This window comes from Bathycoccus prasinos, assembly GCF_002220235.1.
Source record: "Bathycoccus prasinos genomic : Chromosome_11".
Classification (NCBI taxonomy): Eukaryota; Viridiplantae; Chlorophyta; class Mamiellophyceae; order Mamiellales; family Bathycoccaceae; genus Bathycoccus; species Bathycoccus prasinos.
The window spans coordinates 710715-730760 of NC_023998.1; the positions used below are offsets into that span (position 1 = coordinate 710715).

General features: G+C 47.6%; 9 protein-coding genes across 9 annotated transcripts; 5 read left to right on the forward strand and 4 right to left on the reverse strand.

Annotated features, from left to right (window-relative positions):
- Nucleotides 1–151: 151 nt before the first annotated feature.
- Bathy11g03800 (glycosyl transferase family protein) lies at nucleotides 152–1507 on the forward strand (the record flags this gene model as incomplete). The annotated part of the gene is made up of 1 exon (XM_007510062.1): nucleotides 152–1507. One exon carries the CDS (start codon nucleotides 152–154, stop codon nucleotides 1505–1507), a length of 1356 nt encoding a protein of 451 aa, XP_007510124.1.
- A 115-nt stretch (nucleotides 1508–1622) lies between these two features.
- Bathy11g03810 (predicted protein) lies at nucleotides 1623–4502 on the reverse strand (the record flags this gene model as incomplete). Its single annotated transcript, XM_007510208.1, has 1 exon — nucleotides 1623–4502. One exon carries the CDS (start codon nucleotides 4500–4502, stop codon nucleotides 1623–1625), a length of 2880 nt encoding a protein of 959 aa, XP_007510270.1.
- Nucleotides 4503–4573: 71 nt separating this feature from the next.
- Bathy11g03820 (unknown protein) lies at nucleotides 4574–5944 on the forward strand (the record flags this gene model as incomplete). The annotated part of the gene is made up of 1 exon (XM_007510343.1): nucleotides 4574–5944. The coding sequence occupies one exon, from the start codon at nucleotides 4574–4576 to the stop codon at nucleotides 5942–5944; it is 1371 nt and encodes a 456-aa protein (XP_007510405.1).
- Nucleotides 5945–6395: 451 nt separating this feature from the next.
- Nucleotides 6396–7673, reverse strand: Bathy11g03830 (unknown protein; the record flags this gene model as incomplete). Its single annotated transcript, XM_007510058.1, has 1 exon — nucleotides 6396–7673. The coding sequence occupies one exon, from the start codon at nucleotides 7671–7673 to the stop codon at nucleotides 6396–6398; it is 1278 nt and encodes a 425-aa protein (XP_007510120.1).
- A 595-nt stretch (nucleotides 7674–8268) lies between these two features.
- On the forward strand, nucleotides 8269–8796 carry Bathy11g03840 (predicted protein; the record flags this gene model as incomplete). The annotated part of the gene is made up of 1 exon (XM_007510231.1): nucleotides 8269–8796. The coding sequence occupies one exon, from the start codon at nucleotides 8269–8271 to the stop codon at nucleotides 8794–8796; it is 528 nt and encodes a 175-aa protein (XP_007510293.1).
- Nucleotides 8797–8926: 130 nt separating this feature from the next.
- Nucleotides 8927–10270, reverse strand: Bathy11g03850 (carbohydrate kinase, FGGY; the record flags this gene model as incomplete). Its single annotated transcript, XM_007510070.1, has 1 exon — nucleotides 8927–10270. One exon carries the CDS (start codon nucleotides 10268–10270, stop codon nucleotides 8927–8929), a length of 1344 nt encoding a protein of 447 aa, XP_007510132.1.
- A 657-nt stretch (nucleotides 10271–10927) lies between these two features.
- Bathy11g03860 (acetyl-CoA carboxylase) lies at nucleotides 10928–17697 on the forward strand (the record flags this gene model as incomplete). Its single annotated transcript, XM_007510226.1, has 2 exons — nucleotides 10928–11012; nucleotides 11249–17697. 2 exons carry the CDS (start codon nucleotides 10928–10930, stop codon nucleotides 17695–17697), a joined length of 6534 nt encoding a protein of 2177 aa, XP_007510288.1.
- A 61-nt stretch (nucleotides 17698–17758) lies between these two features.
- Bathy11g03870 (hypothetical protein CHLNCDRAFT_58754) lies at nucleotides 17759–18852 on the reverse strand (the record flags this gene model as incomplete). The annotated part of the gene is made up of 2 exons (XM_007510008.1): nucleotides 17759–17791; nucleotides 17827–18852. The coding sequence occupies 2 exons, from the start codon at nucleotides 18850–18852 to the stop codon at nucleotides 17759–17761; spliced, it is 1059 nt and encodes a 352-aa protein (XP_007510070.1).
- Nucleotides 18853–18934: 82 nt separating this feature from the next.
- Bathy11g03880 (indigoidine synthase A family protein) lies at nucleotides 18935–20014 on the forward strand (the record flags this gene model as incomplete). Its single annotated transcript, XM_007510267.1, has 1 exon — nucleotides 18935–20014. The coding sequence occupies one exon, from the start codon at nucleotides 18935–18937 to the stop codon at nucleotides 20012–20014; it is 1080 nt and encodes a 359-aa protein (XP_007510329.1).
- Nucleotides 20015–20046: the final 32 nt, after the last annotated feature.

Here is a 20046-nt window from a genome sequence, read left to right on the forward strand (position 1 = left end):
TCAAAATGATTTTAAGACGCGTGAAAGACGACAAATAAAATCATCTCAACGACCGGGAAACGGACTTGGTCGTGAGAGCTTTTTCGTCTCAAGTTTCTCGCGAGAGAGAAAGAGAGAATTGATAAGGATAGGAATAGAGACGCACGACGCGATGTCGTTGTCGCGGGCCGTCGCATCAGCGCTCGGACAATGCCTTGTAAGTCATCAAAAGCATCAACGACGCGAAGGAAGAACGAAGGAGGTTGTTAGAAAAAAAACTTCCTTTTTGTTCTCTTCAGCTGATGGAAAGATAAAGAAGAAGAGGACGATGGAACGCAAGAGCGATAGGATATCGACTGGTGCATCTTCATCATCGTCGTTTGAACCTGTGATAGTTGATATTGGCGATGGCACCAACGATAATAACGATTTGAGCAAAGGAGGAGGAAGAGGAGGAGGAAAAGGAGGAGGAGGCAGTTGGTTCGGAGGAAGTAATAAAAAAAAAGAGGACGACGACGACGACAACGATGATTACAGCGATAGATTCAACGGATTATTCAAGTTTCTTCTCCTCGCTTTACTTTTTAGACAAGCCGTGATATCTGCGCTCGATAAATTGCACGAACCGTCGTACGACGATGCTAATAATACAGAAGAAAATGATGGCGACCAACAACAACAACGAAAGCGAAGAGAGAAGAAGAAAACGAGCGCCTGCGCGATTGTCATTCCGGCGTTGAACGAAGAGGAAAATATAGAGCTTTTGCTCGTACAAATACATGCGTTGCGACCGCAACCATCCGAAGTGGTCGTTGCCGTGGGAGATTCCACGGACAATAGTGCCAAAGTAGCTGAGAAGTACGGCGCGAAAGTAGTGCGAGGCAAACGAGGTAGGTCGCGACAAATGAACGCCGGCGTCCACGCTCTCTCAACACATCCGAAGAATGTCTTGTTTCTACACGCAGATACGATACCTTTTCCGGATATTTTGAATGTAGTTGATGAGACAATGAGAGATGCAAAGGCTATCGTGGGAGGGTTTATTTCGCTCATCACGACTGATAAGAAAACGTACTGGGCGATGTCTTATCACAACGTCTTCAAATCAGATTTCTACACGGCTATTTTATATCCGAAAAGATACGTGCTCGGATTGAAACTTTTGTTTGGCGACCAAGGTATATTCTGTAGACTAAATGATTTTGAAGCCGTCGACGGATACGATGAGACTTTGCCCATCATGGAAGATGCAGATTTATGTATTCGAATGCAAAAATACGGGTGCTCTAAAAAAAAAAGTACGACGAGCTGCGTGCGTTTAGTGGATAGGGTCATCACGACCAGTGGAAGACGCATCGAGAGCATGGGTGGCAATCTGAAGTCGACATTAGTACACTTTCTTATTGGTGGGGCATGGGGCATATTCAAAGTAAAAGGTGACGGTTTATTGTGGCTGTATGAAAGGTTCTACGGATGGAATGAAAGAGGAGAAAAATCGAAACAGGAAAAGAAGAAGAGGAGAAAATGATGCTTGGTGATGAACGTCATCATATGTGTAAGTAGTAGTAGTGGTAGTGATAGTAAATTGTAGCAGTATTATAGCGTTCAAAAGCAATTGTATAGCATGAGATCACCTCAGTATTCTATTTATTCCGCATGGAAGTCGATTTTTCCGTAGTTTCGCCCACGACGACAATTATCAAGTCGTCTTCATCTGGCGCTGCATCGGTCTTTTCGTCAACTTTTTCGTCTCCTTTCGGAGCGCTCGATGATTCGTCTTCTTCCTCGACCTTCGATCGCGAAACCAATTCGACTGGCTTTTGTTGCGCAGGCATTCCTAAAATTTCGCGCATTTCGCTTCCAGTCAGCGTTTCCTTTTGAAGCAATGCTTCTGCCAACTTGCGTAAATCTTTTTCGTTTTGTTTCAACATCTTCGTCACTCGCGTGTGTGACTGCTTCAAAGAAGCAATGACTTCCTCGTCTACGGATTCTTCCAGTCGCGTGGAAGCTCCTCTAGATTCCTTTCCACGGAGGTTTCCGACGTTCAGTACGCCAACTTTGTCGCTCATCCCAACCTCTGAAACCATGTAATGCGCTAATCTCGTTGCTTGTTGTAAATCGTTGAGAGCGCCCGTCGTAACCTCATCTTGGCCAAAAATGATTTCTTCTGCGACTCGACCGCCGAAGCACACATCTAATCGCGCCAAAAGCTGACGTCTAGAGATGGAAGTTTCATCCTTGTCCGGCAATTGTGTGACCATACCAAGCGCTTGACCTCTTGGCACAATCGTCGCTTTGTGCACCGGCATCGCACCTTTTGTTTTTAGAGCAACCAAGGCGTGCCCAGCCTCGTGATACGCGGTAAGTTTTCTATTTTCCTCGCTCAGTACGGCGGATTTTCTTTCCGTTCCCATCAAGATGCGATCTTTTGCCCATTCCAGCGTTTTTAGCGTGATTGAAGTTTCATCCGTCACCGCCGCTCGCACCGCCGCAATGTTGACGAGGTTCGACAACTCGGCTCCGGATAATCCGGAAGTTCCTCTAGCTAACGCGTCGACATCGACGTCTTTCGCGACAGGTTTATCGTCCAAGTAGTGTTTGAGAATATCTCTGCGTCCTCCGATGTCTGGATTTGGCACGTGAACGGTTTTATCGAACCTACCAGGTCGCGTAAGCGCTGGATCCAAACTCTCGGGTAAGTTGGTCGCCGCCAGAACGATGATACCATCGTTTTGTTCGAATCCATCCATTTCGGTGAGGAGCTGGTTCAGCGTTTTGCGTCCCCCAGACTGTGATTCCCACGACTTGCGCGATGTTCCTACTGCGTCAATTTCATCGATAAATACGATGCACGGAGTTTTCTTCTTAGCGGCGGCAAAAAGTTGTCGCACCCGTTTTGATCCGACGCCAACGAACATCTCTTCGAACTCGGAGCCAGAGCGATAGAAAAACGGAACATCCGCCTCACCCGCGACCGCTCTGGCTAGCAAAGTCTTACCAGTTCCCGGCGGTCCTGTGAGCAAAATGCCCTTCGGTAACTTTCCTCCGAGACGCGTGAACTTATCCGGATTGCGAAGATACTCGACGACTTCTTGCAATTCACCTTTGCATTCGTCGCAACCGCGAACGTCTTTAAATGTTTTTTTGTTCTTCTCGGGCATCGTATCTTTATCGTATTGTTTCGGAGCGAAGGAAGGAGTGCCCGAGTCACTTTCCTCGTCGTCCTTCTTCACACCACCGCTGCCTGAACTCGTCGGCGGATGCAATGAAGACGACGAAGACGACGACTTGCCCAACGAGGATGACGACGAAGACGAAGGCGAGGACGTCACTACGGTGGTAATTTTCATGGTAGCAAAGTAGCGACGAAGGAGATATGAACCCGTCCATGAAATGCACGATACGACACCAACGAACATAAACATATTTCCAAAGAAACCTTTGACTTTCCCGACTTTTGAGATGTTGCCGCCTTCTACGACTACGTGGATGGGCGTACTCGCTCGTCCAAACCGAACGGTTCGGGCCATCTTCAAAGATTTATCCGGATCCGCGCGTTCGCTCAAATCTTTCAAAAGCAGCGGCAGCGAGTCTCCTCCAATCTCCATCGGTTGGTAAGTTGTCGCCGTAGAAGATCTCGTCAAATGCGGAGGGGGCTTTGGAATGGTTGAAGACGGCAAATCACTCTTCGCGTCGCCTTCTCCATCTTTCGTTTTTTCGTCTTTGTCCTCAAGCTCCGACGTCGTTTTCGAGGAAGAAGAAGTTGCTCCTTGATGCTCGAAATATTTATCCATTCTTTGTGATGATATCAACGCAGCCATGTACGCGGTCACACTTCTTGGTCCACTCGCGTATTTTCTCGATTCAAACCGTTCGATAATTTCTTCGACCCGTCCGAAGCGATGCAGTTCGAGCATCAACTCGTCTTGCTTTTTGTGGTCCGCAAACTTTTCATTCGCCTCGCCGTATAGTTTCTCCCACTTTGATTTGCGGTCCAGGAAAACCCGCACGTGCGATATGAACGGTAAATTGAGCGCGAACGTTTTCGTCTGAACCAACGCGTTTTTTATTTTCTCGCTCTTATTCGTGTGCTCGTTTTCCATCTTCCCCTTCTTCTTTCCTTCTTTTTCTTCTTCTTCCTTCTCCTCCTCTTCTTCTTCGTTTCTCGTTCCGGTACTTTTCGTCGCGTTAAATTTAAAAGCCGTCGCTGAGGACGAAGATTCCGTTTCAGAGTTATCCTTTTCTCCTCCATTCACCACGTCTGATCGTTCACTTTCGACCACGACTTCTTCTTCTCGCCGAACGTCTTCGTCGTTCAAAGCTCTCTCGTCTTCATCTCGGTTCGTACTTCGTGCAACGACATCCAATTGTTTCTCAGGACGAGAAGAAGAAGAAGAAGAAGAAGGAACTGGTGAAAAGCGCTGGCATGGATGATACCGCCGCCGTCGCCGACGTATAGATGACGTCGGAGACGCTCCCGTCTTTCCAGATATCATCGATTGGAACGCGACGACGCTACTCATCGCGCGCGTGTTCTTCTTTTCTTGTACTTCTTTTCTCTTCTTTTCTCTAGAAGCTTCCCTTTTTCTGCAAGATGATTATTTTGAGGGCAAAAAGAAAAAATTCGGACGAAAATAAATCAATTCCGCAGACAGAATCCACACAAACAGAAAAAGAAGAGAAGAAAGCTGAGAAGGGTTTGTTTTGCTTACCTTACTCTCTTCCCGTCGTCCTCGTCGTCTTTATTTACGTCGTCGTCGTCGTCTTCTTCTTCTTCTACTACTACTACTACTACTACTACTACTACTACTCTCCACCTTCCTCACTTTCTTCTTCACTTCTTTGTCTTCTTCTTCCATCTCCTCCTCCCCGAGAAGAAGCGCGCGGCTTTTTCCTTTTCTTGTTGGAAAGAGGCAACCTCTTCTTATTATTATTAGTAGTAAGAAAAAGAAAAAAGATGCCGAGAAGAGATCAGGAAGCGCTACTGTTGCAGAACAGCATCGCCGAAGAAGAGAGCTCCATGGGAACGCAAATACCTCTGGCGAAGTCCACGAGCGTAACGCTCTTCCAACACCACCACCAAGGAGAGGGAGAAAAACAACAACAATTTCTTGGACAAAATTTGGAGGAGCGGGACAGTCTGGTTTTAGTCGTCAACGATCACCAAATCGCGGCAGAGAAAGACGGAGATTTGGAAAAACCACTTCGCACGTGCTCGACGCCAGATTGCACCGGCATCCAAAAAAGATCTTGGTACAAGTCTAAAATCCTCGTCGGAAACGATATGTGCCAGTCGTGCTACAAAAAGGAGAGGTTGGTTCTCAGTAATCGGATTTGCAACGACTGTCAAACGACGCAGACGCACTCGGATTGGTACAGGTCGAAAGTCGTCAAAGGCACGTACTTGTGCGATAAGTGCTACTATGTAGAGTTACTGAAAGTGCAAAATCGAGAATGCAACGACTGTGGATCCTCGAAAACCTCCATCGCGTGGTCGAAAAGTAAGAGATTTCCGGGCAAGTTTGTCTGCCAGCGATGTTATGTTCGAGAAAAATTGGCGCTCACTACAAAAACGTGTTATTTGTGCAAATCTGACAAGACTTCGTCTAAATGGATCAAGTCGAAGGTTATCCTCGGCGCGGATTTATGTGTCAACTGTTACAACAAAGAAAAGTTGTCGCTCTCCAACAAACAGTGCGGCGTGTGCGCCTCGCGAAAGAGTTCGATGGCGGGTTGGTACAAATCCAAGAAAACTCCCGGCGTCGACTTGTGTAACTCGTGTTATAAAGTGGAGCGCAATTCAATGGCTAATAAAGTTTGTAACGATTGCAAAACCACGAAGACCTCGCAATGGGCAAAGTCGAAGACGACCGTCGGCGTGGATTTGTGCTTGAAGTGCTATTCAAAGGAGAGGTCGCTTTTAAAGACACTGACGGCTGCGGCTACCGGACAGACGAACGAGTGATATATCGCCCTGCGTCAAGTCGGCGGGGTTGGGAAAAAGAGATGGTAGAAATACCGATCGAGAAAAAATTGGAATTTTGTAGTGAAAAGAACTCACTACTACATACCAGTATATAATAATGAAGATTGATAATAAAGATTGATAATAATAAAAATAATAATAACATGATGCAAACTATGAAAAGAGGAACGAGAAGGAGGTTTGTTAAACTACGCGGGACTTAGCATGCGTTCAGCTCACGTCTCGTCGCGAGGATGATGAGCGCGAGTTTCGCACAAAGTCACCTGAGCATTCAAAAAATGTAATACAAAATGTTAAAATTACACATGAAATATCGTACAATACACAACTTATTCGTTCATTAATCATTGATCTCTCTTGTACTCTCCAAGGCAGGCGAGGTTTACGTATGATGACAAAAAACTCGAAAACCTGCCTCTTCTTTTTAACTTCATCTGGGGGCGTTCCTCGTCTGAGCTGCTGCTGCTGCTGCTTTCTTTGCTGCTTTCTGCTCTGGAGTTTTTCCTTCTCTTCCCGACCCCTGCCCACCCGCTATGCAGCACCCAAACAATGACTCTTGCAACTGCACGAACCAATCTTTCTCTTCTTCGACGACGGTCCCCTCGTTTGCCGCTGCCGTAGAAGGTCGTTGAATGCGACGCGTTGGCGGCGTGCTCGCTGTAGGCGTGACGTTGTTTTGTGCTAAAATTCTATCAATCATACCGCCGGAGGTGTCGAATGGATTATCCGACGCGAGCTCAAATTCTGGCTCCAACTTTTGTTCGTTACCGGCAAAGTCCACGTTCCTCGAAGAAGTCGTCACCGGTGCGTCTTTTGATAAGCCCCACCTTTCGCGATGTTTTCTATTTTCTCGAGCAATCAACGCTTCTTTCTTTCGCTCCTTTGCCGCTTGTAAAAGTTTGTAGTCTTCTTCTGCCGTACATTTCGAGAGTTCGGCTATTCTTTCGTCTTCCTCTTTCTTCAGTTCCGACTCGATGGCTAACGCTTCTTTTTGGGCGAGTTGAAGCGCTTTTCTCGTGTTATGCTTCCTTGACGTCGAGGAGGCGCCGACAGATCGTCCATCGGTGCGCCTCGAATTCGTTCCAGTGCGTTTACTCGTGTCTCGACTTTGTCTATCGTCCGATAACACGGAAGAGATATCGAGCTCGCTCGCATTTCGTACGCTTCCTCTGTTGTATCTGCTGCTGCCGTGCGCGTTATTATTTTCCACGTCGTCTTCCGGGTCTGAATCGATGGCTAGATCTTCCAACGTCAGCTTTTCGAGCTCTTCTTGCGTCATTTGATTTCCGTTCATCCTTTGTCCGCCTCCATTTCCTCCTCCTCTTTGCGTCGTCGTGGCGTGACTGTACAGCGAGGACTTTTTCGGAGTCCCCACGCTTTTTATTTTCCCCGTTTTCTCGTACGATTCTCGGTCTCTAATTCGCTCTTTAATAACCTCTTCCTCGTACTTCGCGCGCTCGTACTCTTCCTCCGCGGGGTCTACGTGAGAGCGTACGTTATCGTTTACATCCCCTCGGAATGATTGTAACGTCAACGGCGACTCTGGAGAGACATTTTTCGTGCCCTTCCCGGATTCGTCTTTTGCGTGAGCAGCGTGTCGTCGAATTCGATCGAACGCGTGCGTCTTATTATTCCCTTCTCCTTCTTCACCTCCGAAAGCGCCGTCGTCCTGTTCTGCCGCTCTCGAGGCAACGCGATGCGACGACATTGTCGTTCAAATATCGTCTCTACGAAACGATTTGATATACACACGCGCACACAGCAGCGGGACAATTTTCTTGTGCGCGGATGTCGCGTCAATTACGTCTGAATTCTCTCTCTGTTAATTGTGTGTTGTTTTGTGGCAGATTATCAGAAGAGCAGAATTTTTTTGTTTTGTGTGAATTTTGTTTTTGTTGGGTTTTTGCTTTCTCATCGCTCTCTCCCGTATAATAATCTCGCACGACGACGACGACGAAGAAGACGACAAAGAGGAAGAAGTAGTTTCTAGAAGAAGAAAAAGAATAGAGCGCGCGTAAACACACGACGCACTCAAAAAAGTAAAGAAAAAGAATATGTTGACAGCACCGGTGTCACAAACTATTGCCTTGATTGGTGGCAAGCCTGCGTCATCATCGCCAGTGCGGAAAAATTCGAGAAAGACTTTGATGCAAACGCGCTGCACCTTAAAGGGAGGACAACAACATAATAATAATAATCAACAACAAAAACAAAAACAAAAAGACGTGGCAAGAAGACGAATGAAGTGTAACACGAATAACGGCTGCAGTAGTAATCTCACTCGACGCGGCTCGTTGTTAAAAATGAACATGGGAAGAATAGATGCCAAGAACGAGTGGTGGCTGAAGGATGCTTCGCCGAATATGATAGATATAAACGGGACGCCTGAACTTTTAGAGGCATTGTGCAATAACCAAGATAAACTGGTCGTCGTGGACGTTTACGCCAAGTGGTGCGGAGCTTGCCGAGCTCTGTATCCGAAGTTGTGCAAAATGGGACGACAGTTTGACGGGAAGATGGTCCTGTTGAAAGTAAACTTTGACGAGAACAAAGACATGTGCAAGACGCTTGGCGTGAAAGTGTTGCCGTATATGATCATGTACAAAGGCAATAAAGGACGCGTGGAAGAGTTTTCCGTCTCTATTTCAAAGATAAAGATGCTCAGAGAAAAGTTAGACATATACACGACGGATATCCCCGGGGAAGGCTACTCAAAAGACGAGTGTAATTTAGAAGAGTTTGGCGATTCAGTTTGGGGAGACGTGGACGTGGAGAATGACGCGCCGAAAGACGCCGAAGGAGCGCAAGAAACTCTTCTTCCTAAGGATTAGAGGAAAAAACGAACGATCGAGCGATTGTGCACGTGTAAAGGCGTTGTTCACGCGCGAAGAAGAAGATATCGCGTAAAAAACGAACGTTGTATTGCTATACACTAATTTTCATATCACAAAAACTATCGTATCATCGCGAATGATAACCTTTTTTAGCGAGCAACGCGGTGCCGTAGGAAGCCTCGGTGTATTCACTCGCAACGACATCGATCGTAGAACCAGACTTGTTGTCAATGCTCAAGCAAGAGCTTCTCATTTTACACCACGTCGCATTTGCTGCGCCGCCGCCAGAGGTGTACACTTTCTTCAATTTCTCAGACGCTCCCATCGCGTTTGCGTTATCGTAGCACCTCTTTTCAGCCTTAGCAATCGAGGAGAAAATTTTGCACAAAAAAACGGCGTCGTTCTCGCACGTTTCTCTTTCACTCTCGCATTTTTTCACCGCATCGCTCACTTCTAAGCCAAAATCACCACCGGCGTTACTTTTGAAAAAATCCGCGTCCCGAACACCGAATAGATTCAACTCGAACATGTTTTCCATCTCGATGGTATCGGTCAACGATTGGAGTTCGTCGTTGGTGAAAAAAGCACGCAAAATGTTTCCTCCCGTATTACACGCACCACCGACCAACCAATATTGGTCTCCAATTTTGTGAGAATAAATACCAACGCTAGCGTCATCTACGCGCGCTTCGCTAATAAGTTTCCAGGCTAACGTGGAACCGAGAGATGTGCACGCGTCGCCGGGCTCATTCGCGCCCGAAGCTATGAAGGCGGCGACTGAATCAGTCGTTCCCGTACAAACGATGCACTCAGGATTCGATAGGAATTCCTTCGCGCGAGGGTTTTGAACGACTCCTATGCGTGCACCAGGAGGTAACATCGTCTTTGGCAGTGCTTCTGCAAAAGGCAAGTCCAACATCCATTGCGGATAGGTTTCGGAGCCCGGATCGAATCCAAGTTTTAAAGAGTTGTTGAAGTCAGATACGCCCATGTTCTCGTGTAATTTATAACTCAGCCAATCCGCGTGATGCAAAAGCTTGTACGAAATCGGTTTTGGATGTTCGTTTGCGAAATAGTGCGCGAGTTTACTTAACGCAGAAGTGCTACTTCTCGTGACGTGGCCGTCTGGCACTCGACAACTCTCCGAGGCGAGATATTGCGCGCCAACTTCAAACTTTTCATTGTACATCATGGCCTTATACAAAGGTTCGCCGCTCTCGGGATGTACAATGATAACAGTACCGGAGGTGCCGTCGATAGCGACGGATACAATGCGCTCTCGCGTTTCTCTAGGAATATTTTCGAGACTCGTCCACAGCGCGTCTTCCCAAATCGCCGTCATCGAAGAAGAAGAAGAAGACGTTTTGTTGTTCGCCTCGCGAGTATCCGTGTATTTCACCGAGGTTTCAAACTTTTGCACGCCGCGCTCGTCGATGAGCGATACGCGACATCCGGATGTTCCAAAATCCATTCCCATGAATAGTTTACCACCGTGTTGTGCTTCTCCCGCACCTAAGGCTGAGAGGCTTGTTTTTCTCGTCGTCGTTGTCATCGTTTTCGTAGTACGATGGTGGTGGTTACGACGAAGATGACGAGGTTGACGACGGCGAAGTTGAGTAGCTGTGAAAGAAGAAGAAGAGCGAACGAGAACAACAACAGTCATGTACGCCTTACTGCTTTACTCTAAAAACTGCTCCTCTTTTTGCTCCATCCGCGCGCTCTTTACTTTTTCTCTTCTTTTCTCTGGAGGAGAGAGAGTCGTGGTCAGTTGGTTCGTCTTTTATGCAGTTTGGAAAAAACAGAAAAACAGAAAAAAAACACCGCATAAAATCAAGCGTTATCGGAGCGAAAATCAAAAAGTGTCGCGCGGAGCGGTGCGACTGGACGCGAGTAAACTCTCAAACAGTGCGTGTATACGATACTCATCACTCTTCCGTTCATATTTTTAACCATCGCATTCGCGATGTGGATTTCTTCCGCGATACGACGTCGCGCACACTCGCGAGCGCTGGCTTGGATAAAAACCAACTTTTTCCCTGTCACAAATTTAGAACATTAGAAATTTGTATTGACCGCTCGTTTACTCACCCTTCTTTTTACAACTTTCCATCCAATTGAAACAGTGTCGATGTCGAGCGCCGAGTTTGAGAACTATGTCTTTAGTCGAGGAGGGAATCGCTTGATTCGAACGGTGCTCATCGCATCCAACGGACGTGCGTTCTTCAATTTTCTTTATTTTATTTTTCCTTTTTTTTTTCTTCTCTCGTTCTTTCTCTCGTTTCTCTCGTTCTCTCGTTCTCTCGTTCTCTCTCTTTCCTCAAATCACAATCGACGGACGCGTTCATTTTGTGTCAAAGACGCGGTCACTGTGTATTATGATTATTATTTTGACGCAACTGATAACATTTCTTTTTATCTCTCTCTTCTGTGTATAAAATAACAATAACAGTTGGTGCGACGAAAGCAATCAGAAGTTTACGCTCCTGGGCTTACGAGACGTTCAAATCGCACGATGTGTTACATTTGGTTTGCATGGCGACAGAGGACGATTTAAGAACGAACGCGGAGTATATTCGATTAGCGGACGAATACATCATCGTAGAAGGCGGCTCAAACGTGCATAACTTTGCAAATGTCGATTTGATTGTAAAAATTGCGCGCAGATGTGGCGCCGACGCCGTGTGGCCCGGTTGGGGGCACGCCAGCGAAAATCCAAAGCTTCCGGAAGGATTATCCCATCACAACATAGCCTTTCTCGGCCCGCCGAGTTCAGCCATGGACGCTGTCGGTGATAAGATTTGTGCGAATATTCTAGCTCAATCATGTGGTGTTGATGTCATCCCCTGGTCCGGATCCGGTTTGACTTTGAACAACGCCGATGATACCGATTGTTCCATACCGGAAGATTTATTAGCAAAAGCTACGGTCAGAGACGTGGAAAAAGCCGAACGCGTAATCAATGAATCGATCGGGTATCCGGTCATGATTAAAGCGTCCGAAGGAGGTGGAGGTAAAGGTATTCGAATGGTTCGCAACGATGCAGAACTACGCGCTTCGTTTCAGCAGGTGCAACAGGAAGTGCCGATGAGTCCAATTTTCATTCAGAAATTGTCGCAGAATTCTCGTCACTTGGAAGTACAAATGGTGGCAGATCAGTACGGTCAAGCGATCGCTTTATACGGGCGCGACTGTTCTGTACAGCGACGTCATCAGAAAATTATCGAAGAAGGGCCAATTACCGTCGCTCCGAGGAAACTGTGCGAAGAACTGGAGCGCGGCGCGGTTCGTTTGGCAAAGAAAGTGGGTTACGCCGGCGTAGGCACCGTGGAATATCTATTTAACTGCATTACCGGGGCGTATTCATTTTTAGAGGTCAACCCGAGATTACAAGTGGAGCATCCTGTCACAGAAACTATTACTGGAGTAAATATTCCTGCAGTACAACTGCAAATCGCCATGGGCATTCCGTTGCACAAAATCCCACACATTCGCAGATTTTTTGCGCAAAGCGACGTTATGGGCGTTAGCTCGATTGATTTTGATACCGCGAAACCAATTCAACCGATTGGACACTGCGTAGCTGGGAGAATTACCGCCGAAGATCCAGATAGTGGGTTTAAACCGACATCTGGTGCCATTCACGAGTTACACTTTCGCACCATGCCTGGCGTAAACGGCAATTTTTCGATTGGTTCTGGAGGCGGAGGAGTCCACCAATTCGCCGATTCGCAGTTTGGACACATTTTCGCTCATCGCGAAACGCGAGAAGAAGCTTCAACTGCGCTCGTGCAAACATTATCCGAGTTCTCTGTGCGAGGACAAATCCACTGTAACGTAAAGTACTTGATGACTCTGCTCGAAAAAGATGATTTCAGGGCTAACGTCCACGACACGGCCTGGTTAGACGGCTTGATCGCGATCGGGGACCGAGCACCAGAACTTCCCGACCACGTCGTCATTGCGTGTGGAGCTGTTTTGAAAGCCTCAGCGGAGTCTAAAAAGCTCGAGGAGCAGGTTGCGCAGTGCTTGAGAAGAGGTGTCCCGCCGGAGCTCTGGATGGCAAACTTGAGCGAACACTCTTTCGAGCTCATATACAACGATATTAAATATTCCTTGAAAGTCTGCATGGGAAGTAAATCAAGTTTTTGCATTTACATCAACGACCAAATGCTCGCAGCGGAGTCCTTGCAACTCTTTGACGGAGGTTTGAAAATCATTTTGAATAACCGCTCTCATACTGTGTACCCGGAAGAGTCCAAAGTCGGGATGAAAATCCATATCGATGGATATTCTTGCTTTTTTCCGGAAGATTTCGACGCGACCAAATTGTGCGCGAATACCACAGGAAAACTATTGAAATTTCTCGTTCCGAACGGAGGAAGTTGTAAAGTAAACGAACCGTATTGCGAAATCGAGGTGATGAAGACGGTTATGCCGTTGATATCGACAACTTCTGGTATCGTCAGTCACGTTGCGCAAATAGGCAGCCAACTTGAGCCCGGGGACGTTTTGTGCGCAGTAGTGGTCGATGATCCAAGCTCTATGAAGCTCACAAAACCATTCAAAGGTGTCTTTCCGGTATCTAAACCGCGGAAGTTTACGGTGAGCGCGGCTGGATCACACCTGGATAAGTTTTCTAGAAATTCTGCGGCTATGATTCAACTCCTGCAAGGGTATCACTTCGACGGCGATCCATTGCGAGAGTTATTTGAAGTTTTGGGTACGATAGAACTCGTCCTCGAGGATTTCAAAGAGGCACGCGACGCGATCGCGAGTCGATTAGACGAAAAGACGATAAAGGACTTGCATCTCATCGCGTGCGATATTGAAACTTCGCAATCATCTCCGAGCGAATCGGCTCGATATACAAACACCGTAGCATCAGCGGTACAAAACGTTCGTAAAATAATACAAGAGAATGATACTACGTTTGCATCTTTGTCGAAATTCTGCGATCGTCACGAAGGTGGATTGCACTCATCAAAAGCTCGCGTGCTGACTGGATACATGGAAATGTTCTTGGATATTGAAGAGACTTTCTCGAGCTGCGCGAGCTTTGAAGACGCAATTATGCTTCTGAGAGAATCGCATCGCGATGATATTTTTACAGTGACTCAATACGCACACGCGCACGCGAAGTTAGAGCGCAGATCAGAACTGATAGTCACAATATTAGATTATGTTGCCGATAATGGATTTATGGATATCCACGCGTGCCATTCCGCGGTGCATAGATGCATGAACCTCGTTGGTCACAGACACGAGAAGCTATCCCAACGGGCGCGCGAAATTATTGTAAAGAAGCAAGAAGTCTCGAGACAATCCAGACGCGAAAAAATAGCCGCAGAACGATCGCGCGTGCGACGAGAAGAATCGTTCGCATCCTTCACGCAGCTTTCTTTGAACGAGTCTTTCGACACGCCAGGTGGAGGTGGGCATTCGCGCTCCAATTCACGAGGATTACGCAGCGCTGGATCGCTGTATGGAAGCGAAGTTGATTTACAATCCGTAGTTTCAGAAGATGACTCCTCGCTTTCTTACACCGGTGGAGGTGAATCGACGCCGACGAATAATACACCGTCAGGCTCTCAAACGTTCGCTCGAAATGTTGGAAGAATCTATTTGGATAAACAAAATACGCTTTCGCGATTGGAATCTTATGACGATATTTCAGAGATTGAAAACACGCACTTGCAATACAACTGGGACTCACTGTTCGACGGTGTATCTGAAACCGCGCGATTTGATGCCATCGAGGCGTTGTTTTCATCCACTGGAGTGGATTTGAAGAAGATTGCGGGTGCCGATCCGGAACCGTGCCGGACCGAAATGACGGTGACGAGCGTCAAGTTGAACGGTTCAGATTCTATCGTTTTGTTTGCGCCGTCTCTCGGGCAAGCGGTAGCAGCATTACCAGAAGCGTCGGATTTAAGTCCGCGGGAACTTGCTTTTGTCATTTCCTATCCCAGATTAGTTGGCAGAGATGAAAAGGAAGTTCGCGCGGCGGCGGCGGCTTTCGTCACAGGGCAAAACTTGGCGGGCGCATTTACTAGTACAATTACGAAAGTGAGCGTGACGCTTTTGTCATTGGATGCTCGTCCGCATCACTTTGCGTTCAAAAGATCTGGCACTGCAGCCTCGGGAGCCGATGGCTTTGATGAGATGTACGCCGCGAATGGTTTTTGGCCGCACGTAGCTTCTCACATGGAAGTCGATCGACTCGATCCTTTCGAGAAGATTGAATGCGTCGGAAAATTGAATTCCAGAACTCGGCAGCGTAATCCGAACTTTGTCACGCCTTCGGATTACTCCATCGGTGTTTTTCTCGCCGAAGAGACTCCAAAGAAGCCTGGACACAAGCAGCCGCAAAGAGATCGTCGCGTCTTCTTACGGGCGGCGGTGTACGATAAAGACTTACTTCTGGTAAATTTCTCACCAAACCCCACCCCCCGGCCGTCGAGGACATCTTATTCAGATTCCGGCATTTCAGCAGAAGAAACACCGTTTTTACCACCAGAAGATTCGGTTTTGGCAGATGTTTTAGGATCACTGGAGCTAGCCGTCGGTTCGCACAGAACGGCGTGGAATCACGTGTTTATCCATCTCGTCGGCGCCGACGACAAGTTAGATTTACCACACGTAGAAAGTGCCATCGATTCCTTCGTTAACTTAGCATTCGCGGATTTGAAGAGATTAAAAGTAGTGTGCGTAGAAGTGCGCGTCGGTGATTCTGGATCTGTCGTTGCTCTGAACACCTCTGGATTAAAGTTCAAGATTCAAACCTCCCTCGATCGGGGTGTACCGGAAGCGCATCCGCTCCTGAACGTTACGCAACGCAAAAGAATGGTTGCTCAAAACTTATCATCAACGTACGTGTATGACTTCCCGGAGATTTTTGCAAACGTGCTCCACGAAGAAGGTGGCTGTATCTCGTCAATTGTTGAACTCGCGCTTCAAGGCGGCTCTTACTCAGGCGGCGTATTGGGCAATAATGGTCCGACGTCACCGCGATCGTCGATTGGCTCGATTTTAGAAATCTTGCCCGGTCAGAAACGAAAGCTTGTGCCAGCGAACCGCCCTGCCGGTCATAACGATTGCGGCATGGTTTGCTGGAAGCTCACGTTAAATACGAAGGAGTATCCCGATGGAAGAGATATTATATTAGTGTCAAATGATATAACGCACATGTCCGGCTCGCTTTCGCCGCCGGAAGACGCCGTGTACAGAGCCGCCATGGACTTGGCAGTTGAGTTGGCCATACCGTGTGTCTACGTCTCGGCAAACTCTGGTGCACGCATTGGCCTCGACGAAGCCGTGAAAGCTGCATTTCAAGTGTGTTGGATAGACGAAAAAGATCCGCGCAAAGGATTCAAGTACATTTACCTCTCCGAAGATGATTACGAGATGCTCGGTGCAAATGGACGCGTGAAAGGAACGCGGTTACTCGAGAACAACGAAGTTCGCTACGCGCTTACGGATATTTGCGGTGGACAAGGTGTCGAGTGCCTTCAAGGTTCTGGCGAAATAGCTTCCGCGACCTCTCGCGCATACCAATCTACCGTAACTATTGCATACGTTACCGCGCGCTCGGTAGGCATTGGCGCGTATTGCTCGCGATTATGCCAACGCGTCGTGCAACACCAAGAGGCGCCGCTCATCTTAACTGGAGCGAGCGCTCTGAACAAAGTTTTAGGACGAGATGTATACACTTCAAACGCGCAAATTGGTGGCCCAAAAGTGATGGGTTCGAACGGCGTTTCTCATATGGTTGTTCCAGATGACGTTCAGGGCGTAAAAGCCGTGTTAAATTGGCTATCGTACGTTCCGGCGAGTATTGGCGGAGCACTTTCTTACTATCTCGATAACGACGCGGATGCTTTCGAAAGTGGCGGTGACTCTATCCACAGAACTTTGAGGTTTGATCCGGCAGCTACCAAGTCGCCGTACGATCCGCGCGAGATTTTGCGCGATTTTTTCGATACGAACTCGTTCACGGAAGTCATGCAAGATTGGGGTAGAACTGTCGTCACAGGACGCGCGAGATTGGGAGGATTACCCATAGGGTGCGTGGCGGTTGAAACGAGAATGGTGAACAAGACGATACCGGCTGACCCGGCGTTTCCTGGCGCTCAAATTGGCGAAGAGACCCAAGCTGGGCAGGTGTGGTTCCCGGATTCCGCGTTCAAAACCGCGCAAGCGATTGGAGATATGAACCGAGAAGGATTGCCGCTGATTATATTTGCAAATTGGAGAGGATTTGCGGGAGGCCTGCGCGACATGTACGGAGAGGTTTTGAAATACGGCGCGTGCATTGTCGACGCGCTGCGCGAGTTCAAGCAGCCGATATTCGTTTACATTCCTCGAGGCGGCGAGTTGCGCGGCGGTGCCTGGGTAGTAATTGATTCATCCATCAACCCCGAACAAATGGAGTTCTACGCGAGCGATGGCGCCAAGGGGGGCGTTTTGGAACCGGAAGGTATCGTCGATATCAAGTTTCGAAAAGACGATTTGGTAAAGACGATGCGTCGAACGGTGAAAAGCTTAGAACACAACAGTCATCTCCAGAAACAGCTCACGCCGACGATGAAACAACTCGCCGTTCATTTCGCTGCTTTACACGATACTCCGGGCGTCATGCTTCACAAGAGGGCAATCAAAGCAGTCGTTGAATGGGAAACGAGTCGGGAATTCTTCTCTTTGCGACTGCGTCGACGCGTCTGTGAAGAGCGCATAAAGAAGTATCTTCGCGAAAGAGCGAAGAGAGAAATCGCGCCCGAGGAAATGCGAAGCTACCTCTCCGAACTCGAACACGTAATCGATGGTATTGTAGAGGCCAAGATCGGCTCAGTCGAACCAGAAAAAGTCACCTCGGTGATTGAATTCGCGATGCAGTTGTAATAGATATATTGAAAAATGAAAATAAGCCACGATACTATATTATTCATTGCTCCCTTCTTCTTTATCTTCTTCTATCGCGTTCGATGACGCACCACTATCGCTTTCTACTAAATCATCCATCTCCACAACCATCGTCATTCCAGGACTGAACATTACGAATGCAACTACCGATGAAAGAGCAAATAAAACTGAATACACTGCATGACGGCGCATTTTCTTCTCCTCCGGCGAAAGCTTCCTCTTTTCCTCTTTTTCTACCCACCCTTGTTGTTTCTTCCGTCGTGCTCCGTCGCGCCAAGTCGTCGGATCAATATTCTTCCCATCTACATTGGTTCCGTCATCTTCTCCCGCATTCAAAGGTTTTCGAGCTTGCACGTATTTCTTTACGTTCTCAACATACGCGATGCATTTTGGGTACGCTTTGAGCTCACCTCGAAGACTTTCCGTCGCGTTTGAAAATACGACGTAGTACAACACTGAAAACAAATCCGCATCGCAGTTTGTAGGAGTATTTGAACCCAGCGCGAACAACTTATCGCTTCCGTTAGTATCGTCCGGCAGCATCGTTTCTATGACGTCGAACGCTTGACTCGCAATCACTCGCGCTTTAATCTCGTCGCACGTTGGCGCACCTCTCTTCTCTCTCCATTTGTTCGGGACGATTCGATTGAGCGGGAAAGGATACTTACTCCCATACATAGGTCGCGTTTTCTCTATAAAAGTACCCTCGTTCGTCCACGTGAAATATTCGCACGCTTCCTTGAGAATGCCGTTAGCTATGGAACTAAAGCACACATCTCGTGCTCTATCTGTCTCAGAGAGCCCTTCGTTGAGATTCTGACATTCGTGTTTCAAGTGGTGCAATATGCGGTACGTGGCGACTTTTGAATCGTTTTTGATTTCATCCCCCAAACCACCGACGACGGCATACTCTCCGTTGCCAGCTTCCAAACACGGCAGGACCGATGATGGCGAAGATGACGGCGTGGGACAGACCTCCGTCTCGTGCGGTATGCCGGCGAGTCGTAAGTAGGTTTCTACTTTTAAGCACTCCAAGTCGAAGGAGAGGTCTGACGTAGAAGGATTCGAAGAAGGAGGAGATGCCCATTTATGCAAGACAACAGCGCTCATTTCATTACCGTTCCCTGCGGCCATGTTTTTGATATGTGTTTTTATGACGTGCTATGACGAATTTGAATATCTCCTCAAACTTACAAAAGTGAAAAATCAATCCACGATGTCTCCCCCTGCGGTGGAGCCGGCGGTAGCAGCTGCACGACGAAGGATATCATCACTAAATTTACATTTGTGTTCATCTTCGAGTCTTTCTTCTACTTCGTCGTCGTCTTTGTCAACGCGTATCTTTGTTTCCGATAAAGTACAAACCGCATTAAAAAACAACATTCCGGTCGTCGCTCTCGAGTCGACAATCATCTCGCATGGCATGTCATACCCGGAGAACTGCAAGTGTGCCATGGAGGTTGAAGATATCATCTCCTCAAAAGGATGTGTACCAGCTACAATTGCCATAATTGACGGGTACGTCAAAGTTGGACTCACGCGAAAAGAAATCGATAAGTTAGGTAAGGAAGGAGCTAGGGGTGATGTTCAAAAAGTCTCTAGGCGAGATATCGCTCCGATTTTGGCGAATGCGTCGCTGTCGGAATCATCACTTGGTCGATTAAAACTTGGTGCAACTACGGTTTCGGCGACTTTATTAATCGCAGACATGATGAAAATCCCCGTTTTTGTTACGGGCGGCATCGGAGGCGTTCATCGAAACGCAGAGACGACTTTTGACATATCGAGCGACCTCATCGAGCTATCTCGTGCGAAGAACACGGTCGTGGTGTGCGCGGGAGTCAAATCTATTTTAGATATAGGAAAAACGTTAGAGGTTTTAGAAACGTTAGGTGTCACCACGGTTGGGTACAAGACGACCGCGTTTCCGGCTTTCTTTACTCGTGATTCAGGCTTTAAACCATCGACGTTCGTAAACTCGGCCGAGGAAGCGGCAAATCTCATCGATGCGCGAAACGCTCTGCGATTGAACAGTGGAGTATTGTTTGCCGTTCCAGTACCAGAACAGTACGAAAAAGCGACTGGTGCTGAGATTGAGCGTTGTACGACGCAAGCGATTCGGGAAGCCAAGAGGCGGAGGATATCCGGACGCGATGTCACGCCGTTCTTGCTCAAACGAATCGTCGAGCTCTCGAAAGGAAAGAGTTTAAGCACAAACATAGCTCTTGTTAAGAACAACGCGGAAGTTGGGGCAGATATAGCAATTGCACTGAAAGATATAAGAGGAGAAGAATAAGAGAGATTACGAGGAAGACGACGCGCGTGAAG